This window comes from Lagenorhynchus albirostris, chromosome 8 (assembly GCF_949774975.1).
Source record: "Lagenorhynchus albirostris chromosome 8, mLagAlb1.1, whole genome shotgun sequence".
Lineage (NCBI taxonomy): Eukaryota > Metazoa > Chordata > Mammalia > Artiodactyla > Delphinidae > Lagenorhynchus > Lagenorhynchus albirostris.
In genome coordinates, this window is record NC_083102.1 from 22,685,755 (window position 1) to 22,708,192 (window position 22,438).

General features: G+C 40.4%; 1 protein-coding gene across 4 annotated transcripts in view; it reads right to left on the reverse strand.

The window, feature by feature from the left end:
• Positions 1–22,438, reverse strand: part of AHCYL2 (adenosylhomocysteinase like 2) — a 173,311-nt gene that overhangs the window by 18,796 nt on the left and 132,077 nt on the right. For all 4 annotated transcript variants that reach the window (XM_060156707.1, XM_060156706.1, XM_060156705.1 and 1 more), the window contains exons 5-11: positions 18,306–18,408; positions 16,250–16,344; positions 12,844–12,950; positions 11,042–11,158; positions 6,936–6,999; positions 6,367–6,455; positions 3,661–3,731 (exon numbers count right to left, since the gene is read on the reverse strand). In XM_060156707.1, coding sequence (XP_060012690.1) covers positions 3,661–3,731; positions 6,367–6,455; positions 6,936–6,999; positions 11,042–11,158; positions 12,844–12,950; positions 16,250–16,344; positions 18,306–18,408 — 646 coding nt within the window. The remainder of the gene's footprint in view (positions 1–3,660; positions 3,732–6,366; positions 6,456–6,935; positions 7,000–11,041; positions 11,159–12,843; positions 12,951–16,249; positions 16,345–18,305; positions 18,409–22,438) is intronic.

A 22,438-nucleotide genomic window follows, 5' to 3' on the forward strand; every position in this document is an offset into this window, starting at 1 on the left:
TTTCATTTCTAATTTTATTGATTTGAGTCCTCTCCCTCTTTTTCTTGATGAGTCTGGCTAATGGTTTATCAATTTTGTTTATCTTCTCAAAGAACGAGCTTTTAGTTTTATTGATCTTTGCTATTGTCTTCTTTGATTCTATTTCATTTATTTCTGCTCTGATCTTTATGATTTCTTCTACTAACTTTGGGTTTTGTTTCTTCTTTCCCTAGTTCCTTTAGGTGTAAGCTTATATTGTTTATTTGAGATTTTTCTTGTTTCTTGAGGTAGGCTTGTATTGTTATAAATTTCCCTCTTAGAACTGCTTTTGCTGCATCCCATAGGTTTTGGATTGTCGTGTTTTCATTGTCATTTGTCTCTAGGTATTTTTTGATTTCCTCTTTGATTTCTTAAGTGATCTCTTGGTTATTTAGTAACATATTGTTTAGCCTCCATGTGTTTGTGTTTTTTACGTTTTTTTCCCTGTAACTGATTTCTAATCTCATAGTGTTGTGGTCAGAAAAGATGCTTGAAATGATTTCAATTTTCTTAAGTTTACTGAGGCTTGATTTGTGACCCAGGATGTGATCTATTCTGGAGAATGTTCCGTGCACACTTGAGAAGAAAGTGTAATCTGCTGTTTTCGGATGGAATGTCCTATAAATATCAATTAAATCTAGCTGGTCTATTGTGTAATTTAAAGCTTGTGTTTCCTTATTAATTTTCTGTTTGGATGATCTGTCCATTCATGTAAGTGAGGTGTTAAAGTCCCCCATTATTATTGTGTTACTGTCGATTTCCTCTTTTAAAGCTGTTAGCAGTTGCCTTATGTACTGAGGTGCTCCTATGTTGGGTGCATATATAATTGTTATATCTTCTTCTTGGATTGATCCCTTGATCATTATGTAGTGTCCTTCCCTGTCTCTTGTAACAGTCTTTATTTTAAAAGTCTATTTTATCTGATAAGAGCATTGCTACTCCAGCTTTCTTTTTTTTTTTTTTTTTTTTTGGTACGCGGGCCTCTGACTGTTGTGTCCTCTCCCATTGTGGAGCACAGGCTCTGGACGCACAGGCTCAGGGGCCATGGCTCACAGGCCCAGCTGCTCTGAGGCCTGTGGGATCCTCCCACACTGGTGCACAAACCTGTGTCCCCTGCATTGGCAGGCAGACTCTCAACCACTGCGCCATCAGGGAAGCCCCCAGCTTTCTTTTGATTTCCATTTGCATGGAATAATTTTTTCCAATCCCTCACTTTCAGTCTGTATGTGTCTCTAGGTCTGAAGTGGGTCTCTTGTAGACAGCATATGTATGGGTCTTGTTTTTGTATCCATTCAAAAAGCCTGTGTCTTTTGGTTGAAGCATTTAATCCATTCACGTTTAAGGTAATTATTGATTTGCATGTTCCTATTACTGTTTTCTAAATTGTTATGGATTTGTTTTTAGGCCCTTTTCTTCTCTTGTGTTTCCCACTTAGAGAAGTTCCTTCAGCATTCGTTGTAGAGCTGGTTTGGTGGTGCTGAATTCTCTTAGCTTTTGCCTGTCTGTAAAGCTTTTGATTTCTCTGTTGAATCTGAATGAGATCCTTGCTGGGTAGAGTAATCTTGGTTGTAGGTTCTTCCCTTTCATCACTTTAAATATATCATGCCACTTCCTTCTGGCTTGTAGAGTTTCTGCTGAGAAATCGCTGTTAACCTTATGGGAGTTCCCTTGTATGTTATTTTTCGTTTTCCCCTTGTTGCTTTCAATAATTTTTCTTTGTCTTTAATTTTTGTCAATTTGAGTACTATGTGTCTCGGCATGTTTCTCCTTGGGTTTATCCTGCCTGGGACTCTCTGTGCTTCCTGGACTTGGGTGGCTATTTCCTTTCCCATGTTAGGGAAGTTTTCGACTACAATCTCTTCAAATATTTTCTTGGGTCCTTTCTCTCTCTCTTCTCCTTCTGGAACCCCTATAATGCGAATGTTGTTGTGTTTAATGTTGTCCCAGAGGTCTCTTAGGCTGTCTTCATTTCTTTTCATTCTTTTTTCTTTATTCTCTTCCATGGCAGTGAATTCCACCATTCTGTCTTCCAGGTCACTTATCTGTTCTTCTGCCTCAGTTATTCTGCTATTGATTCCTTCTAGTGTATTTTTCATTTCAGTTATTGTATTGTTCATCTCTGTTTGTTTGTTCTTTAATTCTGCTAGGTGTTTGTTCTTTAATTCTTCTAGGTCTTTGTTAAACATTTCTTGCATCTTCTCGATCTTTGCCTCCATTCTTTTTCTGAGGTCCTGGATCATCTTCACTATCATTATTCTGAATTCTTTTTCCAGAAGGTTGCCTATCTCCACTTCATTTAGTTGTTTTTCTGGGGTTTTATCTTGTTCCTTCATCTGGTAGAAAGTCCTCTGCCTTTTCATTTTGTCTGTCTTTCTGTGAATGTGGTTTTCCTTCCACAGGCTGTAGAACTGTATGAACTGTATACTTTAAAAGAGTGACTTTTACAGTATGTAAATTACATCTCAATAAAAAAATTAGATTGTCTTGGTTGTATGACCTTGTGAATTTGCTAGAAAACATTGAATTATACACTTAAAATGGGTAAAATGTATATGGTAAGTTAACTATATCTCAGTAAAGCTACTTACAAAAAAAGAGATCGAAGGATTGATGTGAAAAAGAACAGTTTCTTTTTTCTTTTTTTAAAAATAAATTTATTTATTTATTTTTGGCTGTGTTGGGTCTTCGTTGCTGTGGGCAGGCTTTCTCTAGTTGCGGCAAGCAGGGGCTACTCTTTGTTGTGGCGTGCGGGCTTCTCATTGCGGTGGCTTCTTTTGTTGCAGAGCACAGGCTCTAGGGCACACAGGCTTCAGTAGCTGTGGCACACGGGCTCAACAGTTGTGGCTCGTGGGCCCTAGAGCGCAGGCACAGTAGTTGTGGCGCACGGGGCTAGTTGGTCCATGGCATGTGGGATCTTCCCGGACCAGGGATCGAACCCACGCCCCTTGCATTGGCAGGCAGATTCTTAACCACTGTGCCACCAGGGAAGCCCTAAGAACAATTTCTTATGGTTCTTCTTTGCCCCCAGCTCTCCCTGAGACTACAAATAATAGTTTTATTCTTAAATATTCTGATTTTCCTCCTTTAAAATAGAATTATAAAATAAACCCAATATTCCAATGGCTTATGGTTCTAACATAAAGATAAAATATCTCAGTCCAAGGAAAGTAGACATATCTGCATATTCCTCTCTAAAACTCAAAATCTACATCTTTGGGAATTAACACAACTACCTTTTCCACTTTCTCTAACTAGGAAGAATTTTGCTCTAGCCTTGCTTTAATTACAGGGACTAGAGAGAAATACACATCACTTTTGGAAGTAAAATTTTCAAAACTGTACAAATTTAAGATCTAGCTTCCCAAATAAAACTCACTGGTAGCCTTCTCCTAGGTAGCTGAGGATGAATGGAGATATGGAACAGTTAAAAAGACTAGAGAGAAACTTTCCTCTAGGGATGACCTAATGGTATACTTTTGGTCAGAGTTCTAAAGAGGTAGGAAGAATGTGAAAGATTGATTTTGTGGACTACTATCTCTGGCTTTTAGAGTTTGGTTTTGTTCAGAACATTTCCAGTCATTTTTCACTTGTTCCATGAAAGTGTTCCCAAGTGCCACCCCATTTTATATGTCATAATCATACCTGTACAGGTAATAACAATATCCACTTGTCGGATGACCTCATTTAATTTCACCAGTCGAAATCCATCCATACTGTAGAAATAAAGCATGATCAATTAACCTAAAAAAGCAGCTGGGGAGCCTTCTGCTACACAACCTCAAAAGCTACTACCCAAGTTGCTTTGGTACCTACATCACTTTTTGGTACAGCTGGACTATTCTTAGTGAAAAATTCAAACTCTTTCCTTAGTTCATACAGGACAGAAAGAAAAGGTTCTTTCTATCACTGGGACCTAATTCTTCCTGATAATAGGGAGGCAGGGTTAACCATGAAACCCCAATCAAGTTTCTAGAAAGTGCAATTTTACCTGAACCTACTACCCCATTTAAATTGCTCTCCCCAAGATAATCAGTGATCTCCTGAATGCCAAAAACAATTTTTTTCTTAGACTCTAATATTACTTGATATCCTCTGCTACATTAAACATTATTTGCATTCTTAAGGCTCTATACTCTTGGAGTCCATGATACTGTTTTCTCACTTTTTGATTGCTCCTTCTCGATCTCACTCAACCTTTAAATGTTGGTACTCTGTAGGGTATTCTTTTCTCTATTCTTTCGGCACTTATCCATTCCTTTCCCTTGGCTACAAATGATGCCTCACAGGTGGCTGATTTGCACATTAACATCCAAAGCTTCAGAGCCATAGATCAAATTATCTACTGGATAGCTCCTCCTCATGTCCCACAAGGACCTCAAACTTATTGTGATTGAAAATAGACTCATTATCTTACCCACACCACCAATTCTGTTTCTCTTCTTCTATATTTTCTATCTTAATCAACAGCATTACTGTTCACCCAGCTCTACGAGTCAAATAAACTAGAATGTCCTAGCCTACTGCCTCTCCCTAATTAAAATTGTCACCACATCTGGTTGAGTCTTTTTCCTTAATTCCTTAAAATCTTAATTCTTAATCTATCCCCTCTTTTCTATACGTGCAGGCCTGATGTTCAGGTCTTATTATTTCTTGCTGTAGTAGCCCCTGGCCCCATCTCATCGCCTCTAGGTTTATGTCTCTCTAATTCATTTTGCAGAGTGATTTCCTGAAATGCCATCTGGCTCATGTCACTTCCTTGTTTAAAATACTTTGGTGACATTGTCTGGTATCAGGATAAGACCCAAATACTTATGTTGATATATGATTATACTGACATATGATTCCTACTCAGGTATTACCACTCCCCCAAATTTATCCTATCGGGCAGCTCCATTAAAACACTTCCAGCTTCTTTAATATAAACATGCTGTGCTCTCTCCTTCCTAGGTGACTTTGCATATGTCGCCTGTACCTGGGACATACTTCCAAACTAAGAAGTCACTTAAATAAGTTTTAAGACTCAGCTCCATTGACACCTCTTTCTACCCTCACTGCCCTGCTCTTTAGTTAGATATTCCTCCTTTGTGCTCCTACAGAAGCATGTGCTGTTTATCTCTATCACAGCACTTACTACACTGCACAGAGGTTATTTGTCTGTGTGCTTCTAAAAGCAGGGACCTTGTCTCATTCATCTACTCATCTTTCATCCTCAGCACAGAGCACAGTACCTAACACAGAATAAGTGATCAGTTCACATCTATAAGATAGTTTCAATCAGTACCTCTGTCAATATTAAAACACATTCAGGTTTCTCTAATGAACCCTGAAAAAGTGCTAGAATGGTGATAGTTCCCTTCGTGTGCTGGAGCCCTGACTCAGGCAAAGCCAACAACTCTGTTGGGGAAAACTATGTGTTGATGGCTACGGTGTGTGGGGAGTGGTAGGACAGGGGAAAATGGTTATGGAAACATCTTTATGCCATGCCTCATCTATGCTGGGTGCCTTCCTCTGGAGGGTTAATGGTAAAGATTGGATGGGTTATTCAAGGCTATAGGCATGGGGACTTTGCAGTAGTTTTCAGGGACAGTGGTATTTTATCCTGCTGAGGGTGGCAAGAGACAATTTTAATAATAGCTACCACTTAGTGAGGCATTTATTATGTGACAGCACCTCTATACTTTACATAATTATATATTTATTATATAATGTATAATAATTATATCATTATTTTCTGAACTTTCACAATTGAAGTAGATAAGATTACCCACATTTTTAGATGGGAAAGAAACTATTTTTTTTTAAACTTCTAATTTTGGAATCATTTCATACTTAGGAATAGTACAAACAACTCCTATATACCCTTCAGTAAGAGTTAGTAGAGTTTATCCTTCATTTGGATTTGTCTGATATTTCCTCCTGATTACATTAGGTTATGTATTTTGGGGAGGAATGTGACAGAAGCGCTCTTTTCATTGCATCACTTCAGAAAGGATCTGATGCCAGCCTATTTCTTTTTTGATCATTGTTTTCAAAGGGAGAAGGATGGCATGTGGAGCTGATAAGGGGCTACTTGCTCTCTGGTTCAAGGCGTCCCCTGTTACTATTTCCACAGGAGTTCTAAATTGTAGCTTCTGCCAGACTCTGCTCTCTCAGAGCAGAGCTCCTAGATCTTTGAAAGACAGGTGCTTACAGTTAATAGCAGCCTCTCAGGATCTGGGCAGCTTCTCAGGATCTAGGCCCCTCTAAGATGAAAAGTGGCATTAACTAGGCCATTCTTTGGAGGCAGTTAGAAGATAATACGTTAGACAGTGGTGAGAGGAAAAAGCAAATCTCCTTTTGCATGCTTACCAGGCTTGAAGAGCACAGATGGGGTCAATCTCAGTTACATACACAATGGAGCCCATAGCTTTTAAGGCAGCACAGCACCCCTTCCCCACCTGATGAGAGCAGAAAGTACACATAATAAGGAAAGTCACAAAGAAAACAGTTTCTCAAAGCTTCTGGTAAAGTGTACCCCCCTTTCCGCCACCAAAAGGAATTTCACTGAATAGATTCACGCTTAGGGAAAAATCAGAAAAAAAATAAAATGAATGCAGTTCATAAACAAACTCCTAAACCCTGCTTAGCACATGCATGTGCATAAGAACACCCACACTCACGATTCATAATCAAAACACAAGCTAAAAGAACATCACAAACAGTGCAGTGGAACAGTCAGAAAATCAACTTAAAGAAAAACTAGCAAAAATGCAATGGAAAAAGTAAGATTGTACTTTAACCAGAGGGCCTCTGAAGTTACTTTTGTCCCACTTAAAGTGGTAAATGAATGTACTTTTATGTCCATACAAGTGAAAAATTCTAGTATATTTCAGCAAAATACATTTTAAACACCTAATAATTGAAAGGTTAAACCTTACCTCTCCATAGCCACAGACTACCACCTGCTTCCCACCAAACATCATGTCTGTTGTTCTTTTAAGTCTATGGGGGAAAAAAAATTAAATCAGAAAAATCTCTTGTTTCTCGCTTGAGATTAGATTGAACCCCTTTGTTTTCATGTTTGGGTTTTGTTTTTTTTTGGTTTGGCGTTTTTTTGTTGTTGTTTTTTTTTAATGTTGAAAGCAAGCCTGGTTTCTATCCTAGAGAAACTACTTAATGACTAGAAAGAAAAGTTCAATAAAATATGTATTTTCTTTTTCTTTTTTTTTTTTTTTGCAGTACGCGGGCCTCTCACTGTTGTGGCCTCTCCTGTTGCGGAGCACAGGCTCCAGACGCGCGGGCTCAGTGGCCATGGCTCACGGGCCCAGCTGCTCTGCGGCATGTGGGATCTTCCCGGACCGGGGCACAAACCCGTGTCCCCTGCGCCACCAGGGAAGCCCAAAATATGTATTTTCTTATCCATGCTATCCAATCAATTCCATCTCTATGTGAGGCCTTTTTTCTTTTTGTTCCCCTTGTTTTGGGAGTGCTACAGAAGGGAAGAAGCTATAGACCACAAAGTAACTTTTAAATATAAATGTAATTTTTATTTAGGAGGTGACAAAGCTCTGGTTTAATGTGAACGTTGTAGCTTATTGAATTAGACACATAAAATATAATGCTGATAAATGAGTCCTACATTTAGTAGTATCAAAATCGCCAATAGGTGGGCTTCCCTGGTGGCGCTAGTGGTTGAGAGTCCGCCTGCCGATGCAGGGGACTTGGGTTCATGCCCTGGTCCGGGAAGATCCCACATGCCGCGGAGCGGCTGGGCCCATGAGCCATGGCCGCTGAGCCTGCGCGTCCAGAGCCTGTGCTCCACAACGGGAGAGGCCACAACAGTGAGAGGCCCGCGTACCACAAAAAAAAAAATCGCTAATAGGTCCCACATTAATTCACCAGGGAGGGTAATGGGCAACAAGGTGGAGAAGAGCCTTGAAACACACCAACACTGACTACATGAGGTAGTGAGTTTTCTGGGCTGAGTCCTGCTCAGACATGTTCTACCTCTTTGTCTCTGATTCCCTATGAAGCTAGAATAAAGGTCCTTACTGTTTTCAGGGTCTCTTGGAAGAAGTTGTAGGAGCAGTTTCTGGTTTCTCTGTACGGTCAGTTGGTCTCCCTTCTCTAGGAAGCCCTGGCTAGGCAGAAGAAACTTCAACTAAAACCTGCCATTCTGAGACAGATGGTTCCCACAAATATTTGTAGGTCTTTCTACTCATCTGTTAACCTCTCCTGTTGAAAAGTCTATAAATGCCCCAAAGGCAAAGTAGAAATCCTATCTTTTTAATGATTTGACAACTCCACTCACCAGGAACTGGTATAACTCCATGAACTCCAATGAAACTCAATAAATATCAATTAAGTGCAGAGGCAGTTTCTGTTGAGTGAAGAGGGTAAGTCTGGCTGGGCTACCACCATACTCAAAAGCCATGGCTTAGAATGGTCCTTGACTGGCTCAGCACAGCAAGAAATCAATAATCATATTTCTGAGCCTCCTTTGCTTTGACTACCCACAAGCCTTTCTGACTCTCTTCCCAAAGGAAGATGACTTTCTCTTTGTGACTACAAATGACTGTGTGGTGGAAGGGAAACTTCATCAACACCACTACTCTGCAAATGATAGGCTGACAGACCAGGGTGGATTCCAGTTAGGCAGTGATTTCCTTGTGATCTGAGGGACCCAGATCTGCCTCAAGGTTCAAGGATAAAGGATAGAAAAGACCTCCATCAAGAAAGGACTTTTGGGGCTTCCCTGGTGGCGCAGTGGTTGGGATTCCGCCTGCCGACGCAGGGGACGCGGGTTCGTGCCCCGGTCTGGGAAGATCCCATATGCCGCGGAGCGGCTGGGCCCGTGAGCCATGGCCGCTGAGCCTGTGCGTCTGGATGACTGTGCTCTGCAACTGGAGAGGCCACAACAGTGAAAGGCCCGCATACCGCAAAAAAAAAAAAAAAAAAGAAAGAAAGAAAGGACTTTTGGGGATGTGAGGGTAAGCTGTCTGGCGGTGTATAAGAGTCATGCCAAGTCTCTGACTTCTCTCTAATTCTTCTAGCCCCAGAACTCTCTAGAAGAGTTCCTGAAATACAGTCTGTTTTATGATCTAAAAATCCTATCTGGGATATCCTTTTTCTTCCTACCAAGTCTTCCTTCCTCAGTCTCCATAAGGCTGCACCTGCCTTGCTTTTTGGCATTGCAGACCAATTACAGAAGAGTCCTCTAGGACTGAGTGGGGCCATTCCCTCATAGCTTATGGTGCAGTGTGCAACCACCTCAGAGCTACAGAAGCTCAATCCCTAATCCTTTCCTCATATGGACTCTCTATTTTGCAGCCTTCCCTGGAGCATACTTTGCCGCTTCTTTAACTTCTCCTACTCTCAACTCCTCTGAGTCTACGGCCATACCACCCTGAATGCACCCAGTCACATCTCAACTCCTCTGAGAGGAGCAACTGCCCATGACCCAATTGGAAACTTTTTCACCATCTGAAGATGCCAACAAGCTCTTACTACTACTCAGGTTTCCAGTAGATGGGTGATGTTTTCCTATTTCTTTATTAACTTTAACTCCAGCTCCACTGCTTCCATCTTACTTTCTTTCACTTTCATACATTTCTGATGTTAAAGTATCTTTCTTATCCACAGGGTAAACACTGCTTAGGAGGGACTCTGTCCATGTTTATGAGCTAGTAGAAGGACCTTCATGCATCTTTTACTAAATATAGGCAGATTTTAGGCTCATAGATTTGGGAGTTGAAAAATCTATAAGAAACAGTTGTGGATGAGTAAATATTTTTATGAGTATATATCCAAATCATTATTATCAGGTGCAAAGCTGTGCATCACAATAACAGTTATATGTGGACAGAACTAGGGACAGTCTGTAAACAGACTGATAGAGTAAGGATTCACTCGAATGTCCAATCTATCTGATAATACTACTGAATCTATAGGAGTAATAATTAAAAATAGTTTGAATTTGCATTGAACACCCCCCTCCAGCCCACAAAAAAAAAAAAAGATTTCAAAGTAAAAGTCTTCTTATAAGATCTAACTCAATCCTAAACTTACTATATAGGGTTCTAGAAAGAAGGGCAAGGGAAGTAACATTGATCCCCAGGATTCATACCTTATCTCATTTAATCCTCACAATAACTCTATGAGATAGGTCTTACTGTCACCATTTTACAGATGAGGAAATAGGCACAGAGAGGTTAAATAACTAGTCTGAGGTCTTAGAGTTAATAAATGATAGAGCCAATTGTTAAACCAAAGTCCTTCTTGCTCCAGTGCCTGTGGTGTTGCAAATTGCCTGGGGTTCAGACTAGTAATGTGGCCCACAGGCCCTTTCTTCACTTTTCCATTAACTAATACATGATGGAAGCCATTTGGCTTGGCAATATTCTAAACCAACTTAATGGTTTCACATAGGGAATTACTGAGTCTTCCCAGCAAGAATGAAGGAATTTCAGGACACAAGTGTAGAAACAGAAACTGGGCACTGGAAGAACACAATTTTTGGTATATTATATCTAAGTAGATTTTGTCAGACTTGCAGTCCTTACAGATTTCAAAAACTACAAATGCCACTGGGAAATAACCCTGTGCTCACCACAACTTTCCAGATGGCCAGAGAATTGTATGATAGTTGGTGCTTAAGAACTGACAACATAACCTGGAAGAGAAATACCAGGAACCTTTTCCTAAACCATCAAAGATATTTACCTATTTATAATGACTTTAGTTACTGACTCCCAGGCCTGATAGGGTGACTGTAAAAACTGCCACCAGTAGATAGGGGCTGGTCTGACTTTTTAAGTAAAATAGATTTGCTTGAAATAGTGACAGCAATGGTAGCTCTGGGTCATAAAATATTGAGTGTGATGTAAGTGACAGCAATGGTAGCTTTGGGTTACAAAATATTGAGTATGATGTAGCAATAGATCCAGAGGTACTACACAAATCATTTCTAGAAATAACCAAAACCAAAAAATTTAGAACCTCAATTCAACAACTCAAGTTCATCCCAAAGATAACAAAACATTACCCATCAAGAATTGATTCACGGCAACAGTAGAGGTTGTCAAATTTCTGTTTGGTGACTGAGTCATTGACATTCATGGCTGGAACACATAGCTTCCCAGCTTTGGATAGCTGGTACAGCCTGAGGATGAAGGAAATCAAGAAGAACATAAAACAATGAGATATTGCAATCGACCATCAGTTTCATATCAAATTTCACAAATAAGTTAATTGAGTAGGCATGAGAGCCTGAGACACAACTAATTTCATCCTATAAGGTGTATACAGAGAAATAAAGAATACCTTTCCAGAATCTGTATACAGCTTAGAAATAAAGATATTAATCAAAAGGCACGTGGGGAAAATCTTTGACCTACCACTAAATTTTAAGCATTAAAATGTAAAATTTTTAATTGCTTATTAGTTTTATTTCCCTTTTTAATTATAAAAAGAGAAACTTTAAGTACTATTTTAATCCCACTACTCTAATGCAACAATTTTAACTTTCAAATAGTTTAACTTTCCAATAGTCTCAATTTTATAACTTCAGTACATATACCTATAAATATGTATATCTGTATATAGGGGTTTTATTTAAACTGAGTCAACTAAAAATTAGAACCAGGTGTTTTATTCAAAATTCATCCCTTTCTAAAAGTTTGAAAATATGGGACAATCCATAGTTTTATACATTCAAAAAGATCACAGTATATTGAAGCAGTGATGGTGGCTTATTCAAAATTTACTTCCCTAAAACTTTCATACTTTCAGTTCTTTCTGGGTAAATAACAGGAAACAGAAATGGTTACAATTTTACTCAGGGAATTAATGCTCATTTGAGAAACAGAACCCTAAATCCTTGTTCTCTGTGTAAGAACATAAGCTCTATGAGGGCCCAGGCTTTTGTCTGTTTTCCCCACTGCTAGATCCCTAGCATTGTTCTTAGAGTAGTTCCTGGTCCACTGTAGAAGTTCAATAAATAGATGTTGAATAAATGAATTCGTCCAAAGAGGACAAGCAGTCATTGTATTACAATGACTAGAAAACATGAGGACCACACTTATTCCCTTAGCTACTCCCCCCTCACTATTTTAAGTTTCCTATTTGTGTTGTTAATTTAAAAAACAAGTGTGCAGGGCTTCCCTGGTGGCGCAGTGGTTGAGAGTCTGCCTGCCGGTGCAGGGGACATGGGTTCATGCCCTGGTCCAGGAAGATCCCACATGCCGCAGAGCGGCTGGGCCCGTGAGCCATAGCCGCTGAGCCCGCGCGTCCAGAGCCTGTGCTCCGCAACGGGAGAGGCCACAACGGTGAGAGGCCCGCGTACCGCAAAAAAAAAAGACAAAAAACAAGTGTGCAGACTCAGATCTCAACATTTCAGATCAGGTTTCAATTTTTAACATAATGTATTCTATAAGTATGTGATTATAAGAATATATATCCAGGGGCTTCCCTGGTGGTGCAGGGGTTAAGAATCTGCCTGCCAATGTAGGGGACACAGGTTCGAGCCCGGGTCTGAGAAGATCCCACATGCTGCAGAGCAACTAAGCCTGTGCGCCACGACTACTGAGCCTGCATGCCACAACTACTGAAGCCCAAGCGCCTAGAACCCGTGTTCCACAACAAGAGAAGCCACCACAATGAGAAGCCCGTGCACTGCAATGAAAGAGTAGCACCCGCTCGCCGCAACTAAAGAAAGCCTGCGTACAGCAACAGAGATCCAACGCCGCCAAAAGTAAATAAATAAATAAATAAAAATTTGTTAAAAAAAAAAAAAAAGAATATATGTCCAGGCTGCATAAAACTAGGCATACCCATGTCAAATCTTACCTGTGGACTCCAGTAACACTCTCTTCCACTATGCCCTTGATTTTCTTAAACATGTTGGGATACTTCTTATAAATCCAGTGAGTAAGATCCCCTCCATCATCCAAGATCTGCAATAATAAGCATCAATAATGTCATATTTCAAATTTCCCAAATGGTTATGCAAAATAACTTAAGAGTCAGTATAATGACCAACAGTCATTACACTGAAGAAAAAAAACAAGTGAGGGACCTCCCTGGTGGTGCACTGGTTAAGAATCCACCTGCCAATGCAGGGGACATGGGTCCGAGGCCTGGTCCGGGAAGATCCCACATGCCGGAGAAGAGCTAAGCCCGTGCGCCACAACTACTGAGCCTGCGCTCCAGAGCCCGTGAGCCACAACTACTGAGCCCACATGCCACAACTACTGAAGCCTGCATGCCTAGAGCCCGTGCTCCGCAACAAGAGAAGCCACCGCAATGAGAAGCCCGCGCACCGCAATGAAGAGTAGCCTCCACTCGCCGCAACTAGAGAAAGCCCGCGCACAACAACGAAGATCCAATGCAGTCAAAAACAAACAAACAAAAAAACAGTGAAATGAAAGGCCAACTGTAATTCTCACAGCCAAGTGACCTTCCCAAATGACATACCCGCTAGGATCAAAATATACAGCATCGCAATGAGGATTTTCTTATGGACTAATAGCTTAAGTGATTACGTAGACCATTAGCTCTTGGCTGTACTGTTGGTAGTCAGAAAGCCTAAACTTGATATTAGCATATTTATATTGGTTGAATTGAGGACTTTAAATATCATCAGTAAAAGCTTAGTTTAAATAAAGCCAGATAATTAGTCTCCCTCCCAGAACAATGGCTTACAAATGTGTATTCGTTAATCCTTTACTTCTCCCAAAGTACAGGCACTCTCCTATCCAAAATGATCAGGCAGCACTGCAGGGTTTTGCCTAGCACAACCTCACACTCTCTATCAACCAAAGTAAAAATAACTAGGGAACTGTGCAGCATGTAGGTGTGCAAGCATGCCTCTGAACAGCTCATCACTGTTTCAGGTTGGGATTAAAGATAAACACAATGCTGTGCCCACTGGAGCTTTCATCAGCAGAGGAAAGTTTCTGAATTATAAATAAGCTAAAGAAAGACCAGCTTAGAATACTATTAGGCAGTAGGCTGTGGCATTTCAGCCCGTCACCTAACTGTTAGAAACGCTTGGCAGGACTTTCCAAGTTGTTACACCCACCCTCCTGGAAAGACCCACAGGACTAAGCTGCCCTCCACTGGCAAGCACCCATTTTGCAGTCCCATCAATTATCAACTCTACTACAAGTGCCAAAGATGCCATCCTGGACCCCTGGGTACACAAAATCTCCAACCTCATGTCTACCACCTGATCTTTTTTGCTTCTGCTCTTGTTTTTGTTTTTGTTTTGGCCATACCGCTCGGCTTGTGGGATCTTAGTTCCCTGACCAGGGATTGAACCCGGGCCCTTGGCAGTGAGAGCACTGAGTCCTAACTGCTGGACCACCAGGGAATTCCCACTTCTGCTCTTGTTGATCTATTTTCTCTGATTCCACTAAACCTTATTTGAGAGCAGGGATCCAAGGCAGGACTCTTACTAAAACTCTTACACTTGCTCCATACCATAAGATAGTGCTCCATTTTCTCCCAGTAGAAACCTTCAGAACAGATTCCCTAAGAAACGGAAAGGCTCCTCTGAGTTTCTCTCTCCCTTTTTTTTTTTTTTTTTTTTTTTTTTTGCTGTATGCGGGCCTCTCACTGTTGTGGCCTCTCCTGTTGCAGAGCACAGGCTCCGGGTGTGCAGGCTCAGCGGCCATGGCTCACGGGCCCAGCCGCTCCGCCACATGTGGGATCTTCCCGGACCGGGGCACGAACCCGTGTCCCCTGCATCGGCAGGCAGACTCTCAACCACTGCGCCACCAGGGAAGCCCTCTCTCTCCCTTTTTACATGTATGAAATCCCTCATGGAGTTTTTGCTTGCAGCCTCTGATCCCTAGCCACACAAAAGATCAGAGACAAAAAAGATTGGGTCTTAGTCTCAATATTCTCGTCCACCTTTCCCTTTTAACACAGGTATCGAATACAGGCAGGTAGTTGCTATCCCTAATATTTATTTAATGAATGTAGCCCATAATTCTCACCCTGTTGTCCTACTGCAGAAAATTGTCACCTGGGAATCTTCCTGAAGTTGGCAAGCAAGTAAAAGCACTTGACAGGATCTTGACAGGATCCAAAAAGATATGGATCCTGTTTTCTGGGGTCACAGTTTTTCTTACCCTTGTCTTACTCTCTTCGTCAACCTTTCCAGCAGTGTGTGCTGGCTCTACAGTCTATAAAAGCTCGCCATGTACAATCCCCTGTCCTCCCTATGTTCATGACTATAAAATTAATGTTTTATTTCCAGTAGAGCCCCCCTGGCATATCTTCTTTAGCACCTGTCAGTCACACTCCCTTCTGTCACCGTTAAACTCCGCTGGAATGAGCTGACTCATCTTATAGCCGACTCCTCCCTCCCTTTCAGGATATGAAGGTTTTAACCCAGCTTCCTCAAACCAACACTTGGTGCAATGTGGCCTGGATCAGAATCCAGAAAGACAGGCTGCTTCTCTCTGCTGTGTCCCAGATGAAGCCTGCTCTGCAGTCTTTAGCAGTAAGCAATAGTTGGACTAGAGCTTCAAGGATTCTTGTTTCAGTTGATTCCCTAATTTCTCCTCTCACCCATATGCAGAAAGGTTTGCAAAGCAGGAGTGCATCGTACTTTGTGAAGCTTTTTGCTTCCCCTTGTGAATCTAACATGCTCTCAGCCTTCAAGCACTTGATCTTTTAAAAAATGAAACAAAAATAAAAACTAAGCAGAAATTAAAAACCCCAAACTTTGCCTATTCATCTTTCTTCAGGTGAGAAATGAAAAAAGAGAAGAAATTTGAACTTGGAATCCCTTCAGGTTTACTATAAATTTAGCACGTGATTCTAGAAAGAAAGCTAAGTACCATAGGAGCTGTGTGTGCGTGTGTGTGCTTTAATCATTGATGTTGTCGGGCGGGGTAGGTGGGGGGTGGGGGGGTGGTAAGCAGTGGTAGGGGATGGTAACTCATTAATCTTACTTTTTAACCAGTCATGTGTGAACCCTGAGCAGTATTTTAATGTTGCTGATGAATATGAGTGCTTCTGAGATCAGCACTGACAATGAAAAGCACTTTGAGGCTATAAGGAGGTTGAATATTCTTGGGATGCCCTAAGCATAAGCATCTTGCTCTGCCGGAAGCCCAGGTACATCAGACGGAAAAGGAAGCATTTGCCTTCCTTCCTGCTGGGAAACCCTCTCCCAGACCACACTCTCCCTCTCTATACCTCCAGGCCCCAACAGAATTGTGTTGGCAGAGATCTAACCCACCATGTTTGGCTGCCAGCCCTCCACATTCACACATCTATCAATGCACCACCAGAAGTCATCTTCTGACTCTCCTTTCCAGGCAAACACAGGAAATCCTGAGAAAAAAGAACAAAGAGAAACCATTAAAGCCTGAAAAAAGGGCTGACCCTAAATTTTGGCAAGGAGATGCTGGTTTTCCCCAATTCCAAGCTCTCTCGTTCTGCTATACTTCTTGGGTTGACTTTCTTCACTGATTACTATTGTCTTCAGTCCTTTTATACTCGTCTTTGTCTTTGGTGGTCATTTTACTCTTGTTAGACCAAAGAGGACAAACAAAAGGGCCAAGAGTATGACGGATGCGAAAAGTATGACTAAAGGCAAAAAAGAAGAAACCAGAAATATGTACTTCTTCATCCAGTCCAACTGGAATTCTCATCATTTCCCAACTACATTTTGATCTTTCTTGTTTCTATACTTTAGTCATCCCATCCTCTGCATCAGGAAAACTCTTACGCTCTTCTCCCTCTGTTCAAATGTTGTTACACTTCATTACCCAGTTAAGTATCATGCTCCTTAAGGAAGCCTTATAACTCAGCTGAAAGTGATCTCACATGGAATCTGAACTTTTATAAGCCCCTTGTTGGTATACTAAATGTGGGTTTATGATCTGTTGTGGCATTATCATATATGCCCTTGTATTATCATTATTTATATATGTGTCTTTTCTCCTTAACCACAATATAAGATTCTGAGGGCAAAGACACTCTCATTTGTCCTTAAAGTAGGTCAATAAGCATTTGTTGAAAAAAAAAAGAGAAATGAATGTATATGTACAATTAATTGGACTATATGTTTATATATGTGTACTTTCTATACATATTTTATACATTAATAAAAATTTTACAAATGAATGACTGTAAATGAAAGAACAAATAAAATGCTCAAAGTGCTTGCAAAAAGAGAGGTATGCATGCACTATAGAGCTTTCCCAGAATTTCTCAATAGCTCTGAAGCAAGTGTTTGGTATCCTGATCTGTGTTGGGCTATCAGAGAGTGAAGGCAAGAAACTGGCAAAGTCCAAACTTCTCTATTTCTTTTGTCCTTCAAGTGTCAGTGGCTGTTGTTATCAAATATTAATCTGCCAGGTCAAGTCCTGTTTACCGCTGAAGCAGAGCACCAAACATTAACTGCTGAAAACCAGTCGGACCACAAAATTATGCCTGAAGCATTTTCTTTTCTAATCCATATGACCTTAGACAGTGAATAAGGTTCACTGGTGCTCTGACAAGGCAAAGCATTAACTAATAATGGAATATCAGACATAAGAAGATATTTGTGACTGTAAAGCAACACAGTTACCTCGATCATATTTAACAAGAGAAGCCCAGAAGGAGGGCAAACTCATCAAGAATAGGGACCCACCAAGACATGTAAGCAACCTAAGTGTCCATCAACAGGTGAATGGATAAAGAAGATGTGGTGTATACATACAATGGAATATTACTCAGCCACAAAAAAGAATGAAATAATGCCATTTGCAGCAACATGGATGGACCTAGAGATTATCATACTAAGTGAATTAAGTCAGAGAAAGCCAAATATTACATGATATCACTTATATGCGGAATCTAAAAAAATAGTATAAATGAACTTATTTACGAAACAGAAAGACTCACAGACACAGAAAACAAACTTATGGTTACCAAAGGGGAAGGGGGAGATTAACAGATACACACTACCATATATAAAACAGGTAAACAAGGATTTACTGTATAGCATAGGGAACTACATTCAATATCTTATGATAATCTATAGTGGAAAAGAATTGAAAAAAGATAGATATATATAGATAGATATATAGATATAGATATAGATACACATATACAGTGAATCACTTTATTGTATACCTGAAACAAGCACAACACTGTACATCAACTATACTTCAACTAAAAAAAAAAAAAGAATATTTCTTTCAAGACAACTTTAAATGTCAACTTTCCTTACAGATATTTATTGAAACAATGGAACTTTTTGGAAACTTTAGTCAAAGACAAAGAGAACACACGAAAGGTCTTACCATTTTCTGCTAGAGCAGCAGCCACCTCATTGAGAGTGGAATAGATATTGCAGGCAGCCCATCGGCACTGTGCCCCCAGAGCGCCCAGAGTTTCCATAAGCACCTATATTAAAGAGAAAGCAGGAGATGAGCAAGCATGGGCCAAACAACTGGTCAAGGAGATTAAGTTTATATATTTGACAATGAGAAAGTACATTAGGAATAACTAACGCCCATGATTTTTAAACTGTGCTTTACAGAAACTTCAATACTTTGAGAAGAGGGCAAGGGTTGGGGGTAGGCATGGGGAAGGCTCCAGCTGAGCTGTATGCTTTTACTCATTTAACATATTGGGCCTCCCTGTAAGATTTAATTAAACCAAGGCTTTCAGTGCCAAACATCTTTTTTAAAAACCACAAATTTATAGCTCTGCTTCTCCTTAGGATGTAGAAAGCTGCAAGAGAAGCTTCCACCTCAACAAGAAAAAGCTGGATAATCTACAAAACCATAACTTTTCTTGAGTACATCAAAGAGCTGAGGTCATAATGCAACCAAGGAACTCCAAAGAGCAACAAATCCCTTTAAGGAGAGAGGGAACACTGTTTCACCCTTGTCAGAGCACAGAAGGAAGAGGTGGCTGCCATACATCACGGTAAGAAATAATTAGCTAAAATTTTAATGAATTAGTAAAGGCTGAGTGTGGGAAAGTATGTCAGTTTGGAACTTCTTGTAGCCCCAGGCACAAGGAGAGTTCATACTCACATGCAAGCTCTTTTCTAGGGGCTTCCAACCAGGGTTCACAAGAAAGATTGGGGGCAGGGAGCTGATTGGCTGTGCTCAAAGATAAGCATGAAACCTTGGCACATCTCCACAGTCTTCTCTCGTAGGAAGCAAAAGCCTTAAACTGTAGCAAGAGGAGCAGGAATTATGCCTGCCACCAGGGACCAGGCAAAGAGCTATTGCTTCTGGGGAAGGGTGGAAGCAAAAACTCTCTGCTCCTGGGGGAGTAGCAGAAAATCCTCTTGGGCCCAGGACCCTACATTGATACAAAGTAAAAATCTGATACCTCTCCAGGAGGGACAGGAAGATATCTCTGCTCAAGACCTACCACCAATACAAGGCAAAATTTGGCTGCTACAGAGAGGAGTGGCAGGAACACTGAAAAAGTCCTACCCTCACAGAGGCCTGCCTAACACCGAGGCTGGACCAGAAAATCTAAGAACCCCACTTGCCCTCACCTTGAGCCTAGCTACAGGAAACAAGGAGTAGCAGTCGTGTGCTGCAGCGGGGACATGCACTTGAAGACAGAGCCCCCCTGTGGCAAGCATGTGCAGAAGCGGCTGAAAGCCCGAAGGTGAAGTGCAAACACTGAGGTGTACGAGAGCCCTCCAGCCTGGGGGAATTTGTAGCCTTTGGTATGGAACAACAGAATTGAAATCCAGCCCAATTCATGACAATAATGGAAAATAATATACTACCATTCAATGTAAAATTGCAAGGCACGCCAAAAAAAGTGAAAAAAACCCCCAACCCATTGTCAGGAAAGTATTCAAGAGAACCAGACTCTGAGATGAGATAGATGTTTGATCAGACAGGAACTTTCAATTAACTATGATTAATATATTTATGCTAAGGGGTGTAGTGAAAAAGATGGACAACATCCATGAACAGGTAGGGAATTTCAGCATAGAGATGGAAACTATAAAAACAAGTCAAATAGAAATGTCAGAATTTTTTTTTTTTTTTTTAAGGATCAGATTTAAGAATTCTTTCATTAGGCTTATCACCAGACTGGGCATATCTAGGGACAGAGTCAGTGAACTTGAAGATAGATCAATAGAAATCACCAAACTGAAATACAGAAAGAAAAAAGAGTGGGGGAAAAAAGCAGAAGAGAGCATCTAAGATCTATGGGATACTATCAATGGCCTAATTTACAGAAGGAGAGAACAGGGCAAAAGATATATATGAAGAGTTAATGGGCAATTATTTTTGAAAATTAATGCAAGAGGATCCAGGAACAATGATATCCCAATAGCAAAGAGTACACTAGAGTACAGATCCACTAAAAGGAAAAGGAACCAGGGCTCCTTGGAGAAATGGCTGATTCCAGGGATAGGACAGGGAAGGTACAAAATGAGCTTAGATCATCTTGTACCAGAAGCAAGGAAGTGCTCAAAGAATGAAAGGGATATGTCAAGAGACAAGGCACAGAAGCAAGACTTCACGGGTTCCTCTTGGCCAAAATTGGAACAATTTTTATCATAATAAATAATGATAGTAATGGATTATAACCCATTAAATAAAATAGGAAACAATGACTCCACACAAATAAAAATACATAAATGAATGAATAATTGGAAGGTTTGATGAAGAATGGGATATTTACACAGTTTCATATTACTACCTCACAAAATACTTATTAATTACAAAAGGGGAAAAATAACTTTTACCCTAGAAAAGTCTGGCAGACACCACCTCCATCAAGGGATCAAAATGAACAACAGTTACGGGACAAATCGAAAACAAGTGCCATCTGATAGGATTAAATGAAAAAAGCACAGCATCACTTTCTACGTACTAAGGACATACTACAGAATAATTTGTCTATAATCTTCAAAGTGTCAACGTCATGAAAGTCAAGGAAAGACTGATGAACTATCCAGCACTGCAGGAGACTAAAGAGATAACAATTAAATGAGACCCATAACTATGGACAGGATCCTTTGGTTATAAAAAAGTATTATTGGGACAATTAGTGAAGCTCAAATGGGACCTGAGGATTAGATGGCAATAATGAATCAATGTTAATTTCCTAATTTTGAATGGTTGTACTGGTTGGACAGGAGAATGTTCTTGTTTGTAGAAAATATACACTAAGGTATTTGTGGGAGCATCATAAGGCTGGCAACTTACTCTTCAATGGTTCAGAAAAAAAAGTTATCTGTACTGTATTTGCAACTTTTCTATAAATCTGTGTATATTTCAAAGTTTTAAAAATTATTAAAATAAATTTAATCCACTGATTTGATCCTGACTTGCTTTCACTTCAGTTTGTAAGATGGAGATAGGCTTCTTTATAAGAAGGTAGTATAGGGACTTCCCTGGTGGTCCAATGGTTAAGACTGCATTCCCAATGGAGGGGGCCCAGGTTCAATCTCCGGTCAGGGAACTAGATCCCACATGCCACCACTAAAAAGATCCCACATGCCGCAACTAAAAAGATCCCACATGCCGCAACTAAAGATCCCGCACACTGCAACGAAGATCCCGCGTACCGCAACTAAGACCCAATGCAGCCAAATAAATAAATGAATAAATATTAAAAAAAAAAAAGAAGGTAATGTACCACCCTACTGCTTCGATTAAGAGCTCTTTTAACATGGATAAATCTTTGGTGACAAAGTTTGTTTTAAAATTTCCTGACAGTGCTTAACTTTGGGTACTGATAATTTTCATTTAAAAAAATTTGTATTTTCTAATATTTATATACAAAATAAAAATTCTAATTAAAAATATGCTCTAATTAAAAAAAAATACATGCAAACAACTCCACTAGGCTAACTCTCTCACATAATTCGTCAAAGGCCACAGCAGAACTACTCTTATATCTTAATTTCTTTTTTTTACTTTTTTTTTTTTTTTTTTTTTTGCGGTACGCGGGCCTCTCACTGTTGTGGCCTCTCCCGTTGCGGAACACAGGCTCTGGACGCGCAGCCTCAGTGGCCATGGCTCACGGGCCCAGCCGCTCCGCGGCATGTGGGATCTTCCCGGACCGGGGCACGAACCCGTGTCCCCTGCATCGGCAGGCGGACTCTCAACCACTGTGCCACCAGGGAAGCCCTATATCTTAATTTCTTTACCTTTCAATATCCAATCCAATTTTTTTCTATCCTATTTTAATTTTCACCTTAAAGAATTTCTGAATTTCTATAACTAGGATTCCTCAACGTGCCAAAGAAGAGAATGATACTGAGACTTACCTACAAAGCAATATAAATTAACTAGAAAAGTGACTGGGACCAAGAATATAAGAACTATTTAAAGAACTATGAGTCAAGACTGCTGGCTATTAGGGCTCAAGCAGAAGTGAAGGCAGGTAGAAGTGGGAGAAGGACAGAGCTCAGAAGCTGGTTTAACTTGACTTTAAATCA